General features: G+C 47.7%; 1 protein-coding gene across 1 annotated transcript in view; it reads right to left on the minus strand.

Annotated features, from left to right (window-relative positions):
• Positions 1-16,682, minus strand: part of CCDC191 (coiled-coil domain containing 191) — a 36,180-nt gene that overhangs the window by 1,473 nt on the left and 18,025 nt on the right. Inside the window, exons 9-17 of the mRNA XM_074974183.1 lie at positions 16,040-16,289; positions 14,669-14,782; positions 14,048-14,523; positions 13,333-13,406; positions 5,909-5,991; positions 3,779-3,880; positions 2,517-2,660; positions 1,552-1,704; positions 917-1,071 (exon numbers count right to left, since the gene is read on the minus strand). Of these exons, the coding sequence (XP_074830284.1) occupies positions 917-1,071; positions 1,552-1,704; positions 2,517-2,660; positions 3,779-3,880; positions 5,909-5,991; positions 13,333-13,406; positions 14,048-14,523; positions 14,669-14,782; positions 16,040-16,289 (1,551 nt within the window). The remainder of the gene's footprint in view (positions 1-916; positions 1,072-1,551; positions 1,705-2,516; positions 2,661-3,778; positions 3,881-5,908; positions 5,992-13,332; positions 13,407-14,047; positions 14,524-14,668; positions 14,783-16,039; positions 16,290-16,682) is intronic.

The following is a 16,682-nucleotide window of genomic DNA, read 5'->3' on the forward strand; positions in this document are numbered from 1 at the left end:
ACTGTGCCTGTCACCAATAACCAGGCACCATTCCGATCTTAGCCCTGTCAATCAGGTTCAGCATTAAACTATGCAGGAGTGTGAGCTAAACTTGCAAATTAAAACCAAAAAACACGTTGATTTCATTGACTCTTCCCATGAGCCAGTGATGGAGCTTGTCTGCACCAAACCCATAGGAATGGGATTTGACTTCTCTGCTTCCTGCAGCGTCTTTGAGACTTAGCTCTTCACTGTACTGACTGTAAGAAATGTCCTGTTAAACCTGCACTACAGCACAGCTATGGGAGAGTAAATTGGAATCTATTCAGCTTCATTCATCGTCAACAAAATTGTCAGCTTGGGACTGACAAAACTGCAGAATCGGGAAAGAGGGAGAAAGAACCACCTGGATTCTCAGATCCCAAGTGCTGTTTGCAGCTAATCAGTTTTGGATTCATAAACTGAGCCCATTCAATCTGCAAGGTCACCAAGAACAGCAGCTCTGGAAACCCTGCAATGTTATTCCCATACAATCACTTGACGCACTATCACTGTACGTAAAAGTTTTTCTAAGCTGGCTTTTTAACAGGAGCTGTGTGGCCAGATCCACTGACTGACTCCGAAAGTCTCAGCCGTTCATCATCTTCTCCCTGCTCCTCCTCCAGGGAATTCAGAATTGCTGAAAAGATTAAGGACCAAACTCTCTTTTCCAATCTGCATGGAGCCATCTTTCTTCAGATGTTCTGCACCCATTGTCAGCCCCGTGCGTATTGTGAGACCAGAATATCACAAGCAAGAGCCGCCTTTCACACGTAAGTGACAGCAGGGTATTGTCTAAATATGGTGGGTTGAAGGGGAAAGGCCAGACACTCAAAAATGTCCCATAAGGTAGGTACATGCCAAGTAAGAACAACTCCCACTAGGGGAATATGTTTACCTATCACTGTGCTCAGCTGCGATCTTCTGCTTTTCCCATAATGCACTCTTCTCCTCGTTGAGCAGGTCAAACCATGCCCAGAATAACTTCTTCTTGAGGGAGGCTGCATAGAGCCTGCTAGCTCTCTCTTCCAGAGCAGAAAGAGAATCCTTGAACTGGAGAAATGACAGAGGGAAAGAAGTAAGCTTGTTCTCCTGGCCTCCCCACTAAACAACCACAGAAGAGTATCAAGGAAACCTCTAGTGAAGGTAATGGGCATGGAAATGAGAAAGAGAGGCAGGGAAGAGCAACAGGCAGCGGAGTAAAGGGGTAATGACTGAGGGGAGTAAAGAGGAGGCTGTGATTGAAGGGGTGAGAAGACGAGCAATAGGAAGGGGGAGTGATAAGGGGAGGAAGGGAGCAGAGTGGAGGAAGGCAAGGGGTGATGCGGACAGGGGAGAATGGAGACAGGGGTTGAGGAGGCAAGTGACGTGAAAGGGAGGTCAGTGTGACATAGCAGGCAGCATGCAAGGTTCATGTGATGCAAGGCTCACCTGGAGCCCATGGGTGCATGTGGTAGGCCCTGAAGTTGGGTTCGGAGTGTGAGAACAGTTGGTTGGGTTAGTAACATCCCCTCCCCTTTGGTCTGGGCTCACCTTTAACCAGCTCCTGAAGCCCCTTTTGAGTAACATGCGGGATGAGAATTCCTCAGCTTGAGCCATCTTCTCAGCGAGGCTCTCCTGGATGTGCCAGAGCCAGGCCAGCAGGCACTTTCTTTGCAATCCCGAGCCGTGGTGCTTTTGTGCCACCTGAGCAGAGTTAGGAGGGAGAGAAAAGGGCCAGTTACCTAAATAAATATGTTGTAGGACTGCAGCCAGGGAAACTGCAAAACTGCCTCAGCTTTAATGTAGAAGATCCCATGATGCACCATACCCAACTGTGCCACACTCTACACTGGCTTGACTATGTCTCTGACCAAGTGGCTGATCAGCTTGTGGACTGAGGACTGAAAGCCCCTCATGACTGCGAGTCATTTTTATCTTTGTATAACTGCAGATGCCCTCCTTACTCAGACAGAACGTCACACTGATTCTTACCACGCTATCAGCCTCAAATCATGGGAGTATCGCAGGTAACTGCAGGCTAATCAGAAATTATTTGCTTTCATCAGCTTTAAATTTGCTGTCTTTATTTCACTGTGTGCCATTTTGTTCTTGTACGCAGGGACATGGGAGCATCCAGCTGAGGTTTCGTCTGTCCTTCTTTATTTCATATACAACTACCATGTCTCCTCTTGCTCTTCTCCTTTCAAATCAAATACTCCTAGGGCCAAATTTTCCAAAGCACTAAGGCCCAGACCCTCACAGGTATTTAGGTACTTGAAATTAATTGGTGTTAGATACCTAAATACCATTGAGGATCCACTGCTGTGTGAATTTAATATTGGAAACATCCTCTATTAAGGAAGGATGCAGTGCCCTGCTCTTGCAGGGGGAGGGACTCAGTCAGTCAATAGTTTTTTCCATCTCCTTCTGCCTTCAGAGTCCATTACCCGTTTCTCCCCCACAACCCCATTTGGCTGCTGCTTCCTCCCTTTCTCTTCCTTCAATAGGCACTTTACCACCATGTTTTCCTTGGCTTGCTCCCTCAGCCTCTTCCAGGGCTCCAGCCCCTGCTTTCTCAGCAGGACCCTCTCGTAATGGTCTCTGGCTTTTGCCAGGAGCTGCCGCTCTTTCTCCAGCCTTCTCTGCTTCTCCAGTTCTTTCTGCAATTCAAAGACCAGCAGTTTAACTCATCCGGGGTGAAATGGATGGTAAGGCATATAACCACAGACAGTGAGTAGATGGGGATCCTGACCTGAAATAGGAAATAGGAATCTGCAGCTTGTGTAGCTACTACCACAAGGTGGCCAAACATCTCTGACACATACGGCTGTGTGGAGCAAGGGGAACAGTCTCCTTCAAGAAATCATGAAGGCTTGAAACCATTTTGGAAGAATGACCACAGTATTAGAGAAAGTCACCCCCAACTTGTACGTCAAAAGAATGGAGAATCTAGCACGTGTATACATCGGTATGGCTCGGTCTCTCAGGGGTGTGAAAAATTCACACTCCTGAGACGCACCTATACCGACCAAGCCTGCTGTGTAGCTAGATCTATGTCATGAAAGAATTCTTCCATCGACCTAGCTACAGCCTCTTGGGGAGGTTGATTATCTACACTGACGGAAGAACCCCTCCTGTCGGTGTAGGCCGTGTCTACACTGAAGTGCTACAGCAGCATTTAGGTTACTGAATGGGAGAGAGGAAGCATATCTCTGGGATTTAAAAGCATCTTGCTGCTTGGGCTATTGCCACAGCTCCTTCCCAAGCAATAGCCTTGAGATGGCAGTTCCTGCCTCGCAGAAACTGCTGGTGTACCAAAGGAGATATTCCCATTCTTTGGCGGGAAGTTGCCACACTATGGAACTCTTTCTAGGGCTTATTTAGCTGAGGCTACATATTTGTTACAGGTGCAGCAGGGTATAGGGACATGAATGAAAGGAGCAACCCAGAACGAGGTGTGGGTACAGCGCAGCCAGCCACAGTGCAGGCTTCCCCCACACAGCCTCACTGATGCACCTCAAACCTGACAAAGCATCTGCAGGGACCATCAACTGGACAGTGAATGCAGCGTCCACAATCCATTCAAACCTCAGCCTCTGTTGAAACTGCCAGTATGGGAGCATCCCAGAGTGATAGTGGGTTTTATTCTGTGGACACCAGTACAGTAACTGAGATACCAACTCTTTTCATTCTGGCCACTGAACAGTTGCCAGAGGGTAATGGCTTTTGCTCTCTACCATTGTGGATGTGGGGCAGAGGCATACAGTGTTCTGCGCACCAATTTCTGCTGTCTCCTCTCTTCCCTCCTCTTCTCCAGCTGGGCCTCTTTTTCAGCAGCCTCCTTCCTCTGACGCTCTTCCTCTTCGGCCTTCAGCTGCACCTTGAAAAGAAGGACATGGCTGGAATAAAACCAGATTCACCACATTTGAACGTTTACAGGAACAAAGGACATTCAGACCAAAGACCAGAGGTGAGCATCCTGCCTCTAGCAGTGACCAGCAACTATTGTGCAATGATGTACATTAGGGTGGGGAAGGACACTGCTTCCTGCAAGTGATCGCTGTACAGCCTGAAGCATTGCATTTGACAACCCTTCTCTGTGCCTGAATAACTTTACATATTATTGAAGGTTTATCCAGTCCCAGTTTCTCACTCAGCCCTGAGTTCCACAGGCTACCTCTATGATCTGGGCTGTTCTACTTTTACTCCCACACAAAACCATCATGAAGTTAGTGTTATGGTGGCTCAACTGTATTTCCCTGATGTGCCATGGACACTAAAAATCAAGAAAGTTGTTTCACTGAGGCAACATTCACACCCAGCACAGCACCACTCTCCAAGCATTCACCCTCTCCTGTCACATACTTCCCACATACCAACACCTTCTGTAGCACAATCACTTTCAATTCAACAATGCTGTCATCTTCAGCACACACATCAAAGAACCAAAAACCACACTGTCTAAGCCCTCAAGGCGTGTCACTCACAGATGGGCAAACCTATTTGTGTACCCAGGTGTACACAGTGAAACCTGGATCCTGGCCTGCCCACCAACTGAAACCCTCTCTACGGTTTGGTTAAGCCTCTTCAACCCACTTCCATCCCACAGGAGGCAAAACATCATTTTCTGGAGGATCCTTCTTCTGAACTTCCTGATTTCAGTGCAGATAACATCACAACCGCAGCGTTATAGTAACAGTTGGTTGCATTTAAGAGGGCCACTCTGTCAAAGGAACATCTATGACAAATTCCAGCACAGACTATAACCCACAAGAGCCGCTGTGATAGAAGAACCATGGAGACTGGCTTGGCCTCCTTCCATTCCACCTAACTCAGGTCCTTGGTGAGATGCTGCTCTGTCTGAAAGCAGCTGGGCTCAGGATTTCATGTGGATTATCTGATCTTCTCATTTTCAGGATTTATTTCCCCTATAATAAGGTAATTCACATCTAAACAACTCCCTTCCTGCCTCTAACCTTCCAGGCATTTGTTTGAAAGTGCTACCTGAGCCTATATAGGTTGGAGATCCTGGAAAATACTTTCCATAGGTTAGGGTGGGGCTAATCACATTAATTACACAGACACACAGATACATGGTAAATCATCCTTATTTGCTGGCAGACATTTACTACTAAATAAAGAACTGTAGGATTTGCTGTACTGGATCAGATCAAAGGTTCATCAAGCTCCGTGTCCTCCTGATGTTACAGAGGAAGGTAAAAAAAAAACCACATACCTGGCTGGATGTGCAGTGCTGCACATGAGTGGGTGGAGCAGGGGAAAAAACCCAATCTGAGCCCTGTCTATGATAGCAAAATCAGAAGTCCAACCACTTTCCTTAGGTTTAAGGACCTTGTGGAGGGAGAGACAGTTTGGCAGGTGAAGAGATGGTGACACTTTTCGGATGAGCTTAGGATTTTCAGGGACTCCCCCCAGATGCATAAGAGATTTTTTATTTCTAGAAGTGCTGAAGATGCAGCATGTTCATCCAGGAGCAAGAGAGGCAGAGAGGCTAGTATTTCACATCACTCAATGGTGACCCATGTGGACCATTCAGTACTGGAACTGATGGGCTCTGAAGAGAATCCCACCCCATCCTCCCTGGTTGGAAGGATAGTAGGCATGAGGGAGGGGCTTGGAAGAGGGGCAGAAGTGGGGAAAAATGAATGACTTCAGCGCTCCAGCAGGGAGGTCAATCACTCACCAGGCTGTGTGGGTGGGGATGTCCTGCTGTGATCGGGTTTGTTTATCTGTTTTTGGGGTGTCTATCAGACACTTACCAATGGGCTCAAGTTCATCATGTAAATGAAGGAGGAGGTGCTTTTCCCAGCACTTGACTGTGAGGGGCTTCCTTTCACAGCCACTCTCTCAGCCGGGGTGTCTCAGATTAGCTCTCGGCTTTACTTACCAGTTTCTCCTCCTCTCTTTTTCTCTTGGCCTCTTCCAGTTCCCTCCTCCGTTCTGCTCGGTGAATTGCTCTCTCTTCCATGGCTAGAGAATTAGGACCAAGGAGACAAGAGGATTAGTATATACGAGCTACAAGGCCATGGTAGCAGTTTGGGAACAGGACGAATGTGCAGTTCTGTCTCCAAGCTCACACTCGAGCTTGACTTGGCACCGTCAGTGTTGAGGAGCTCGGGTCCCGCCAGCTCTTCAGTCTGGCAGTGCAGTGGAGGACTTGTGGGAAGAAGTGACACTGGTTATGGGAGTGCCTGGCATTGGTTATGACTGACCCCCTGTGGCCACCTCTCAGAGCAACATTGATGGGCTCGGATAGGAGCCACGTCCAGAGTTTCTGTAACACAGGACCTTTAAGAGGAGGTAAATGCAGAGAATCTGTTCCTTTCCTCTTTCCCATCCCTATGAGACACATGATGGCCTTAGTAAGCTCTATATGTGGGTATGTGGGCATCTCTTATTGAGTGGAGAAAGCTGGGTTATGGGCATGATAGGAGAGGCCTTTGCTCTAAACTCTTCAAAAGTGATGAGTTTTGTCCTAAGTACAAGAAGACAAAGTGTCCAAGGATGGGACTGTATAGATTCACTCTCCTTGTGGTAACTGAAAACGGACTTACAAGGCAGGGAGCAGAGACAGAGAGAGTTGCCAGCATGACAATGCAGTCAATCAGGCATGGTCCCTAGGTTTTACTCTTCTATTCTCAGGCTATCCACATAAAACATCCTTTTCACAGCGTGGCTGGCACTTTAAAAGGAGATGGATCTCAGCCCGTGCTTAATTTGTGCCAGGGCTTGCCAGGGCTGAGCCTCAGCACCTCTGGGCTTGGCAGTTCATAGCCCTGGCACCTCTGGGCTTGCTGCATCAGTTATGAATGTTAAAAAAATTGCTTGAGCCCCAGCACCTCTTTCATTACAAATTAAGCACTGGTCTCAGCCCCACCTGTGACCTGGCCAACTGTACTCCTCAGGTGGGAACATGTGACCGGTGGGTCATGTGATTCAACCAGGGCCTCTTGGATAAATGAGGGAGAAGCCTGGATAGAGAAGTGACCCAGAGGTATCCGGGGAGAGAAACTTCATCAGTGGCCCGGCTGCTGAGAGCAGCTAGGCTCTTGTAGGGACCCTGAGAAACCAGGAGAGCAGCAGAAGGGTTTGCCTGATGACCTCTTGGAGCCAGAGAATTGGACAAGGCAGACAGAGGCCTGGGTAGGAAAAGCCTGGGAGTGGCTGCTTCAATTATTTTTGGGACCTTAAGCATGGTTTGAATTATTCTGAACTTTGTTAATAAACCAGACCCCAAAAAGGGCTGTTGTTATTACACTTGTGACAGGAGTCCAGGCGGGGAAACTGAGGCAGGGTGCCACAGAGCCGCCACAAGGGGGTGCTTAGGAGGCAGCTCTTGTTGCAACCCTCAACAGCCAGCCTACAACGGCTGGGATTGTTACCTCCCTTACCAATAAAAACTGGCAGTACACATCAGTCAGACTTTAAGAACAGTCCCATGGAGAATTTTTTTTTCCTGATTCTTCTGTTTGGGTGCAGAGGTGCAGTGCAGCTGATTGAAGGGGAGCTGCAATGGGATCTCCAAGAGACCTGGACAGATTGACTGGTGAGAGAGGTAAAATCCACGGGTTCAGTCCTGGAGACCTTACTCATGCAAGCAGCTTCCTTGGCTTACTCACAAGGACTTCAGGATGCAGCTCTTCATGTTGTTCTGACTCTTGAGGTATGGGTACAGTTATTGAGATGCCACTGCTTCTCACGTGGCTTTTGTGAGATCTGTTGAAATGCTGCACTCTCATTGGTCAGCAGAGAGGGTGAAATCATCATCAAGGTGTCACAGTGCTGATGACCTCATCTCTCCTGTATGTTCTGCCAGAGCTAGTCTTTGCCCCTCAGTGTCAGAGTGAGGCAGTGACAGGTGCAGTCAACAACCAAAGGCAGTTCAGTCTTTTTATCACAGTAAAGAAATTGCTTCTCCAGTTCTGCTAGGGCTTTCCCAGCCAGGCTGTTTTGCTGTGAGAGATGGGCCCAAGTCAAATGGATCTGGATTTTGATCCCTTCCTTCTAAGACTTGGGGGAAGGGCATGTGCTGGGATCTAGGGTTTTGGTTCAGCTGCATCTCTAGTTGATACAGTGATAACAACAAAGCAGGGCAGTGGGAACCATCAGCAAAGCATCTCATCTTCCAATAAATAAGTGCAATGAGTCGCTGGACTGTACATAGCAGGAGTTAGTAGGGATGGCTGCCCACTCCCCGGCTGTCCTGGGTTCACTCTCTCTCTGGGAGTGAGGGAGAGAAAGAAGAGGCTCCCAGGTATCCCTGAGATCTTGCTGACTGATGTACCCATAATAAACACTAGAGATGGGACTGAGGTGCTAAATTCAGACCCAGATTTCAAACACCACAGTGTCAATCCTGGGTTTGGTTGGATCCACTACAGGGATTGGGGGGTGAGGGTGAACAGCTCTTAAATTCTGGTCCAGATCCTGGTTCAGATTCCAAACCTCCCCAGAGTTTGGGAGTCCTTTGATCTGTGAATTTGGTTCAGGCCCCTCCCCAGTTAGTACTGTCCCGATACTGGCTGAAATGAGGCAACTTGAGAGAAAGTAAGAGACATGGGTAATGACCGAGGTGTTAACTCTATGCAACATAGCACAGAAAGGACCCGTGGGCTGAGGGGACTTGATGAGTGTTGATACACTTCTGCCAGGGAATAAACAGCGAACAGGAATTATTCACAGCTTCACATGGTGGTAGGATCAGTAGCAACGGCCAAAGCCAAAGAGGGAAACACAGAGCTGAGACACTAGGGAAATATATTAACAGTGAGAGGGACTGGTTATTGGAATAAACTAGCAGGGGCAGGTCCACCAGTGCAGAGATTCATGAACAGCTGAGAACAGGCTTTAGCACAAATGGCCTTTGGGTGGGATTTTTAATAGTACCTAAGTGAGGCAGGAGCATAATCCAAATCAATGGGACTTGTATTCCAGAGCACGTTTGCAGATCCCACCCATAGTCATTAAGCAGGTTTCAGACATGATGACCTATTGTCCATAACTCTCTATCAATATTTTTCTCTCCCTTTCTCATGTATAGTTATCTCTCTTTCATACAGTTCCTTTCCTGTCTGTTTCTCCTTTCCTGTCTTGAACTTTCTGGCTTAGTGGATCTTCAATTCTATATCAGTTTGCCTCTTTTTAATAATTGCAAAGCATCTTGGTTAAGATGAATATTTACAAAAAAAAAAAAAAATCAAAGTATTGGCCTGAGGTTGTTTCCTGGCCCTACTGCACATGATTCTATGGACTCCGTTGCCTTGAATGGAACCAGAAAACTAGTTGTAAAAGGAAGAACAAGGATTCAATTCTGGTGGAAGTTGGGTGGCTGAAAAGACAGGCACAAATAGTGGAGTGGGGAAACAGAACAGTCAAAATGCAGCAACCCCATAGGGGAGCTGCAATTCAAAAGGGCTGTCTCAATGGGGATAACACACTGGGGATGGCACCATAGTTCTATTACTGTCTTTCATGTCCCAGGCCCTTGGGGTCAGGCTGGGGGATGGGGAGGTAGAGCCAACACCAAAGCTCAACTGTACCACTTTGCTAGAATAATAAAATTTCTCTGCACAGGTCTCACAATGACCAGCATCTCCAACCTACAAAGAGGGAGAGGCACAAAGTGCTGCAGCAAGAGACTGGGACCCACAAGCAAAGCTGCCCAGGACCCCCCTCAGGGCAGCATCAGCACCCACACTTCACAGAGAAGCCAGCATTCAACAGTGCAGGTATGTTTGTCTTTTGCTTTTAGTCTGTGACTTTGGGGCAGGGACCTACCTGCCTTATCTGGGTTCTGTAAAGCACAGTGCATATTGACTGAGCTATAAATAGCGCTTACCAGCACTTCACTTTACAGAACATGGATAAGACAGATCCCTGCCCTGAATAGCTTACCGAGTAAATAGGACAACACACAAATGTCCCACATTTCTCCCTTCCATGCCATGGAGAGATGACAGCCCCTTCCCTTCCTGCATCCCCCACACCCACACCTCTGCTTTGCCCTCACTATGTTCACACTAGTATCTATGTTGGTGAGATAATTAGAGGAATCCAGTCTCATGCTTCAGGTCTTCAGCTGATTTTCTGCTGGGGTCAGGAAGGACCCCCCCAATTCACAACTTGCTGAATCAGTTATGTGGGGTTTTTCCTTCCTTTGAAGCATCTGATCCTAGTCACAGCTGGAGGCAGGACACTGGCCCAGAGGGCCAATGGTCTGAGGCAGTAACAATAAATTCCTTGATGCCAGATGTGTATTAGCTGTGTGATCCTTGCTGACATGCTCAGGTTAAACTGATCACAAGATTTGGGGTTGGGAAGGAATTTTCCTCCAGGTCAGATTTGCACAGACCTTGGAGTTTTTTGCCTTCCTCTGGAGCATCGAATGAGTTCATCTGCTAGGATCACCTGGACCTATCGCACAAAAACCAGCTCCCTGCCATTGCAGGGGGCTCGCCTGTTGGGGCACCTTGGCCCTGCCTGTTTTCTGGCTGCAGCTATGGACACTTCAGTTTCCTAGAGCCTCCTCATTTTGCAGGATAATTGGCCCTGATTTGGGTTTTATACTGATGCACTACAATTTCACTTGGAGTGACAGTAGCGTGAGATGTTTGTTACATAATCACCATTTCCGGCTGAGACAGAGATGCTGCTACAGGGACCAGAGCCACAGACTCAGCAGCCAGAGATGAAATGGTACCGGCCAGTTCCATGGCTGCCCCTGGAAGGGGCTGGTGAATCTAAAGGCCAAAAGGGAATCATTTAATAAAGAGGTGGAGTTAGTGCAGGCTGCCACCGTGTGGAAATGAGGGACACACAAGCCTTACAGCAGCTCCCGAGGGGCATTGTGAAGGCCTCTGTGTGAATCCCTTCAAGAGGTTGCCATGCTAACAGAGGGGAACATGTCCACTGTACACAAGACCCTGAAGTGCTGGCAGGGAAGGAGGAAGGAGAAAACAGGGTCAGAGGGACAGGTCCAGACGCAGTGATGACCCAGTGAGGCCAAAGTCCAGCCCAACTCCAGGTCACCCCTGTAAGGGTAAAACAAGAATAAAGGGGGAAAGGTGCTGGGTGGGCCAGTCAATGGGCTATTTACCATAGAATTGCCCAACTCGGAGAGCAAAGGGGCGAGCCAGGCCTGACACAGGAGCCAGTGTCTCAAATGCACAGGAGAAAGACCTTAAACCACTCCCCACAAAGAACCATCTCCCACTGATGCATGTTAAAGGGAATCAGGTACCAGGACTCTGGAAAGTGGATGCTGAGAGATCTATGGAGCACAGTAGCTGGATCTAGCCAAAAAATATGCTGCCCCTCCCCTAAGGGGATTTCCTGCACGTACAAGTGCAGGTTCAGGTATTACTCAGCTGGGGAGGAGGGGCAGGGTTGAGAGCAGAGGGTCTGGAGGGTGACTTCCCATCTGGTGTGATCTTAGGAGATGGTCTGAAGGAACAAACCAAGACGGCCTATATTGTTAGAGATGGAATAACATTAGCCCCAAGTGGCTTAGCACAACCTCAGAGCTCCTCAGGACTAAGCAGATGGAACCAGCTGATCCTTATTTGTGACCCTAGCAATGGATAGCATGTGAAACTAGACTTGGACTCTGAGGAGAACCCAGCTGTAAGTACCCACCAAAATCTGTGGTTACTTCCTTTGTCCTGTGGTGGTACTGCAACGGGGCATCCACCTCACACAAGGCAGAGTAGATTGTTAGGACAATTAACCTGACAGGCTGCACCTGGGGCACAGCCAGGGACTGAAAGACTAATTGAAGATGAAGCCCAGCTGGGCAGGGGCAGGCTGAGCTTGTATACAGCCAGCAAGCTGAGACCAGAAGGGGGCTGTAGGGAAGCAGTTTACAATTGTTCTTTGGGAGAAGGGAGGTATGTTTAGCGCTACACAGTCTGGCAAGAAGTCAGAGGGGGAAGTAGCCTCTAGTTACTCCCCAAGAGGAAGGAGTAAGGGCTGGTAAACCCAGAGAAGGGGGACCAGAGACTAGAGCAGGGAAGTAGGAAGGAGTCTAGGAAAATAGCAACAGTGTCTGGGCACAAGCAGACCATAGTTGCTAGACACAAGGTCCCTGGAGTAGTGTGTGGGTCTGGGTTCCCCACCAGCTGCTGGAAGAGTGGCACAGGACCTGCCCCTGGACTGGAAGACTGTCTGGAGCAGCATGAGTACAGCTGATCCAGTGATATTTTGATACCCTGGAAGGTGAGGACTGTACAGTGGCCTGGCTGAAAGGCTGAGCCACGGAGAGAGAGAGTTCTGGGAAGTGAGGAGGAGTGCAGTGTGAGCAACTGTGGGAAGTGGGGCCATCAGACTGGAATAAAGCTAATGTCCCTGTGGTGAGTAGAGAACCCCGTGACAGGTATCTTAGATGACTCTATGTAGTCTGAAGAACACCTGCTATTTTACACTCTGCAATGGACCAGAACTGAGCAGCACCTGATCCTGCACTGTGTTCTCTTGATTATAATTTAGTCACTGGGATGTCTGTAGAGAAACACCCATTTATGCTGGAGAAGTGCTTACCCACCTAGAGCAGCAGAGAGTCTGAGTGAAGCAAAGTGTGGGATATCTAGGCTCATGCACTACGGATGCTGAAGGCATGCTTGGGTGCTGAAAAGGCTGCAGCCAGGCAGGCACCACAGCCAAAAAAATACATTACTGAATTTTTGTGATTCCTAGGTCTGTTTAAAATATTACTATGGCCACATTTTGGAAAACCTTTCAAGCAGGCTAAGGCCTTACATAAGTTTATACAATGCTACAGGCCCTGGGAATGGTTAAAGGAACCTGATATTGCTTTAATAAATGCAAACTCCTGCCCATTTCTGACATTTACACACCGCTCAATATAGACTGCAGGGGGGGAGGCTGTGAAATCACATGGGATGGGAAGTGAAGCCAGACTGCCTTTGTCTCTGTAGCTTTAGCCTGCAGTAAAAGGATAAAGCGTGACATGAACAAAATGTCAGCTCTATAATTTCTTGTGTGGGGGAAAAATCCAGCATGATCTTTGGGGACAACAACTCACCTTGGTTTACTGACCACGGAACTTGCAAGGACCCAAATGCCTGACTTGGATATTAAAGGGCCAGACCCTGTAACAAGCTGCCAGTGTATGCTTAAAGCAACCCACCCTTTTGGTGGTGGTGTTTAGTAGTTTTGATTCTGCTAGGAGGGGATTGAGTGGGTTTTGCTCATGCATGGTTGAACACCCATATGGAGGAGAGATGTGGACAGGAAAGAGATGCTATTCTCTGGGAAGAGGGCAGGAATAGCCTTTACTACCAAGCAGAATGATACCTTTCAGCAGGTTTGAGCTCCTCCGGCTTTGGGTCACAGTCTTTGTGCTCTTTGGCCCCAAAGGCACAGGTGAACTGTGAAGTGAAAGAGAAAAGAAACTAGCATCATCACCTTCCTTACGCAAGGAGACCTTGTGTATAATAATCAAGGGTGAGAGTCCGGATTCATGGCTTCTAGTCTCAGTTTTGCTGCAGTCTCGTTGTGGGACCTTAGGGAAATCACTCAACCTCTCTTGGTCCCAGTTTCCCCATCTGTAAAACAGGGTAATAACATATTCCTACATCACAAGCAGGTTGCGAGACTCAAGTAATTAGCGCCTGTGAAGTGTTTTAAGATCCTTGGCTGAAGGATGTTACAGAAGCACAAAGTACTGATAGTGTTGTTGTACTAAATAAATCCACTTTGCTTCTATCTTTAACAATAGAGCATTTTGCATCCCAAGGTGCCTTACAAGTTTAACACGCCTTCGGGGCAATGCAAAGCAGTTAGAGCAGCGTCAAGGATCTGGCCCAGCTAACGCCACACTTGGTACTGGCTCAAAAGGAAGAGCAACACCTAGTGCACCATTAACACCACTTTCAGGTGCACAGAGGTATTACATGGAGGTTTACCATGCGAGTGCTGACCCAAATGACCTTGTTCAGCTTGTGAGCAGGAGTAAGGTGCTCTGGATAGTACAGTCTGCCCCCACTATGGCTCAGTAAGGTGGCCGTACCTTAAAGATGACACGCTCTTGCAGCTTGACAGATCCCCTCTCTTCAGCATTTTTTCTTTAATTTTTGGGACTGGATTGTTGAGTGCCATGGTGACAGCTGTGGCTTGCTCTGCCTCTTGCTTAGCCCTCCTCAGCCATTGGTTTTCCTGCAGTTCGAGGATCACCTCCTGCTGTTCTTGAAGCTGCCTCCTCTGCTTCTCAATCAGCTGCTGCTGGAAGGCATGGCGGTGCTCAAAGTGGCCCCTGAAGGCAGGGGCCACTTTTTTCCCTGGTGCCCCAAACCATTGAATGGGACTGACTGTTTGATGACTGGATTCAGCGTGATCCTGTGAATTCACAGCAGCGTGTTGTAGGGTAACCTGCCAGGCATACTTGGGCTTCTTGCATGAATGAAGACTGGGTGTCTGACCAGCACCCCGACAACGGGGTTCTACAGGATTGATGGGCTCCTCCTGAAGAAGGGGTGTTTCAGTCACCTGCAAGGGAAGGATTCTGCACTGACTGAAGTCAAGACCTCTGCTGCCCTTGAAGAGCTAGGAGCATTTTTCTGAATGGAGCAACAGTGAAATCAGTCTGAGAGGCAGGGTAACCTCAGGTGTGTACTCTGGACACAATTCTTACCATTTGTAGTGCTATCCCAGGGTGGGAGGAGGTACAGGAGCTACAAGGTTGGTCCACACCATCCAAGTCTCCTGAACTGGCCAAGTCCATCTGGTTTATGGCTGGTATGTACCCCTGGAGGATCGGACAGGATTATTATGGGGAGGTCCTGTGGCTCAGAACTGTTGTAATGCAGTTGATGACACGGGATATTAATTCAGTGAGTAGGTCTAAACCCAAACGATGTTAATGCACTCTTACTTGGACTCAGGTGTTCTGATTAGGCATTAAGGCTAAGATTAAAAGAAATGCAGCTGCGACAAGGGGGTCTACAGGACCAATTATCTGGCTAATTAAGGAAAATGTGAAGGGACTGATTCACTATGGAACTACTCTAGCTTTACACTACAGAGATGCACTGAAATTAAAGTAGTTACACAGTTATAAAACTAGAGCGTGGTGATAAACCAGGCCCAAACTTTAAGATATGTGGCCTTCCCTCTCCAGAATTGTATGATTAGTGAATACTTAAGTCTCAGATCTGATTCCTAGGCCAAATTCTGCCCGCAATTACAAATATGACACTCCCATTCTAATGGGAGTATCTCAGTGAAGAAACTGTCCCACTGGTGTTACGAAGATGGAACTGGAGAATTTTTTCAATTATCCCCATGCAACCTCACTGAGCTCAGAAGAGTTACATTGGTATAAGTGAAGGAAAAGTTTGGCCTGCCGGGAGTATATATTCATTTTTTAATTATCTATATTATGGTAGCACCTAGAGGCCTCTATCAAGTATCAGGGCCCTATTATGCTAGGAACAATACAACACCAAAGGAAGATGGTCCTGCCCGATAGCTTACAATCCAATTGTGCGCACACTTATTGTTTTCTTTGATGTGCATTTCCTGGACGCTTCCTGGGCCAAATTCAGCTCTCTCATTCTTTAAAGTCGAGAGGGTTGCACTCTGTTTAACCAAGGGCAGACTTTAGCATTTTCTTCTATTACCATGGTTTTAGTCAGCGTACATGGTTCTTTGGCATATTGAGTCATTTAAAAAAAAAAGTGATTTTAATCTCCCTTCCAAAGCTATCAAGAGGATGCATGCCTCAGCTGGTAGACGCTACACGGTGGGATTATACTTTAAAAAAAAAAATACGTCTCTAGTGCTTTCAAAGTCTACCACCTTCCCCATCCACCTCTGATCTTTAAAGACTTGTTTCTAGAGTGCCTGAACGACTGCTGGAATGTGCACATGACATAACAGGAAGATGAAGCTGCACTAGGAGAGTGCCCATCCCTGTCATAAAGCACCACAGAGGTTAATAGAGCTATGATTAATCACTGCGGGAGAGACTGGGATGAGGAAACATATGGGAAAGAACTTTTACCTCCTCTTGCCTCACAGGTTGATCCTGGGTCACCTTTCTCATCCTGGTCCTGCCAACATCCCATGATCTGTCAGTGCCAAGTTTCCCCACTGATGCTGCCTCCAGCAGCTGTGCCATCTTCTTCCTAGTTTCCTTCTGTCTCAGCTGTAGCTTTCTCTTTTCAGCCTCGGCTCTGCTCCAGAGCTGCCACTCTATAAAGCAGCACCGTAAAACCTGTCTCTGGTTATGCTCAATAGCCAACTGTTTTTTCCTGGAAAATAAAGCACTCCCATTACCAACAGACATTGGACAGGCCTCCCTCCTAGCCTGCTTAAAATTAATAATACCCCACTCTTATCTAGCACTTTTCATCAGTGGACCTCCAAGTGCTTTACAAAGGAACTCAGTGTCATTATCCACATTTTAAAGATGGGGAAATGGAGACACCAAGACATGAAATGACTTGTCCAAGGACACCCAGCAGGCTAGTGGCAGAGCTGGGCCTAAAACCCACATCTCCTGAGTCCCAGCCCAGTACTCTATCCATTAGGCAACACTGTCTCTCCAGGTGTTGGCATTTACCAAATTGGTGGAGCAATCCAGAACAGGTCATGAGATTTCATATTTTTATGAGTTCTGCTTGATATCACTTGATTCTGGAAGT

Source organism: Natator depressus, chromosome 1 (genome assembly GCF_965152275.1).
Source record: "Natator depressus isolate rNatDep1 chromosome 1, rNatDep2.hap1, whole genome shotgun sequence".
Classification (NCBI taxonomy): domain Eukaryota; kingdom Metazoa; phylum Chordata; order Testudines; family Cheloniidae; genus Natator; species Natator depressus.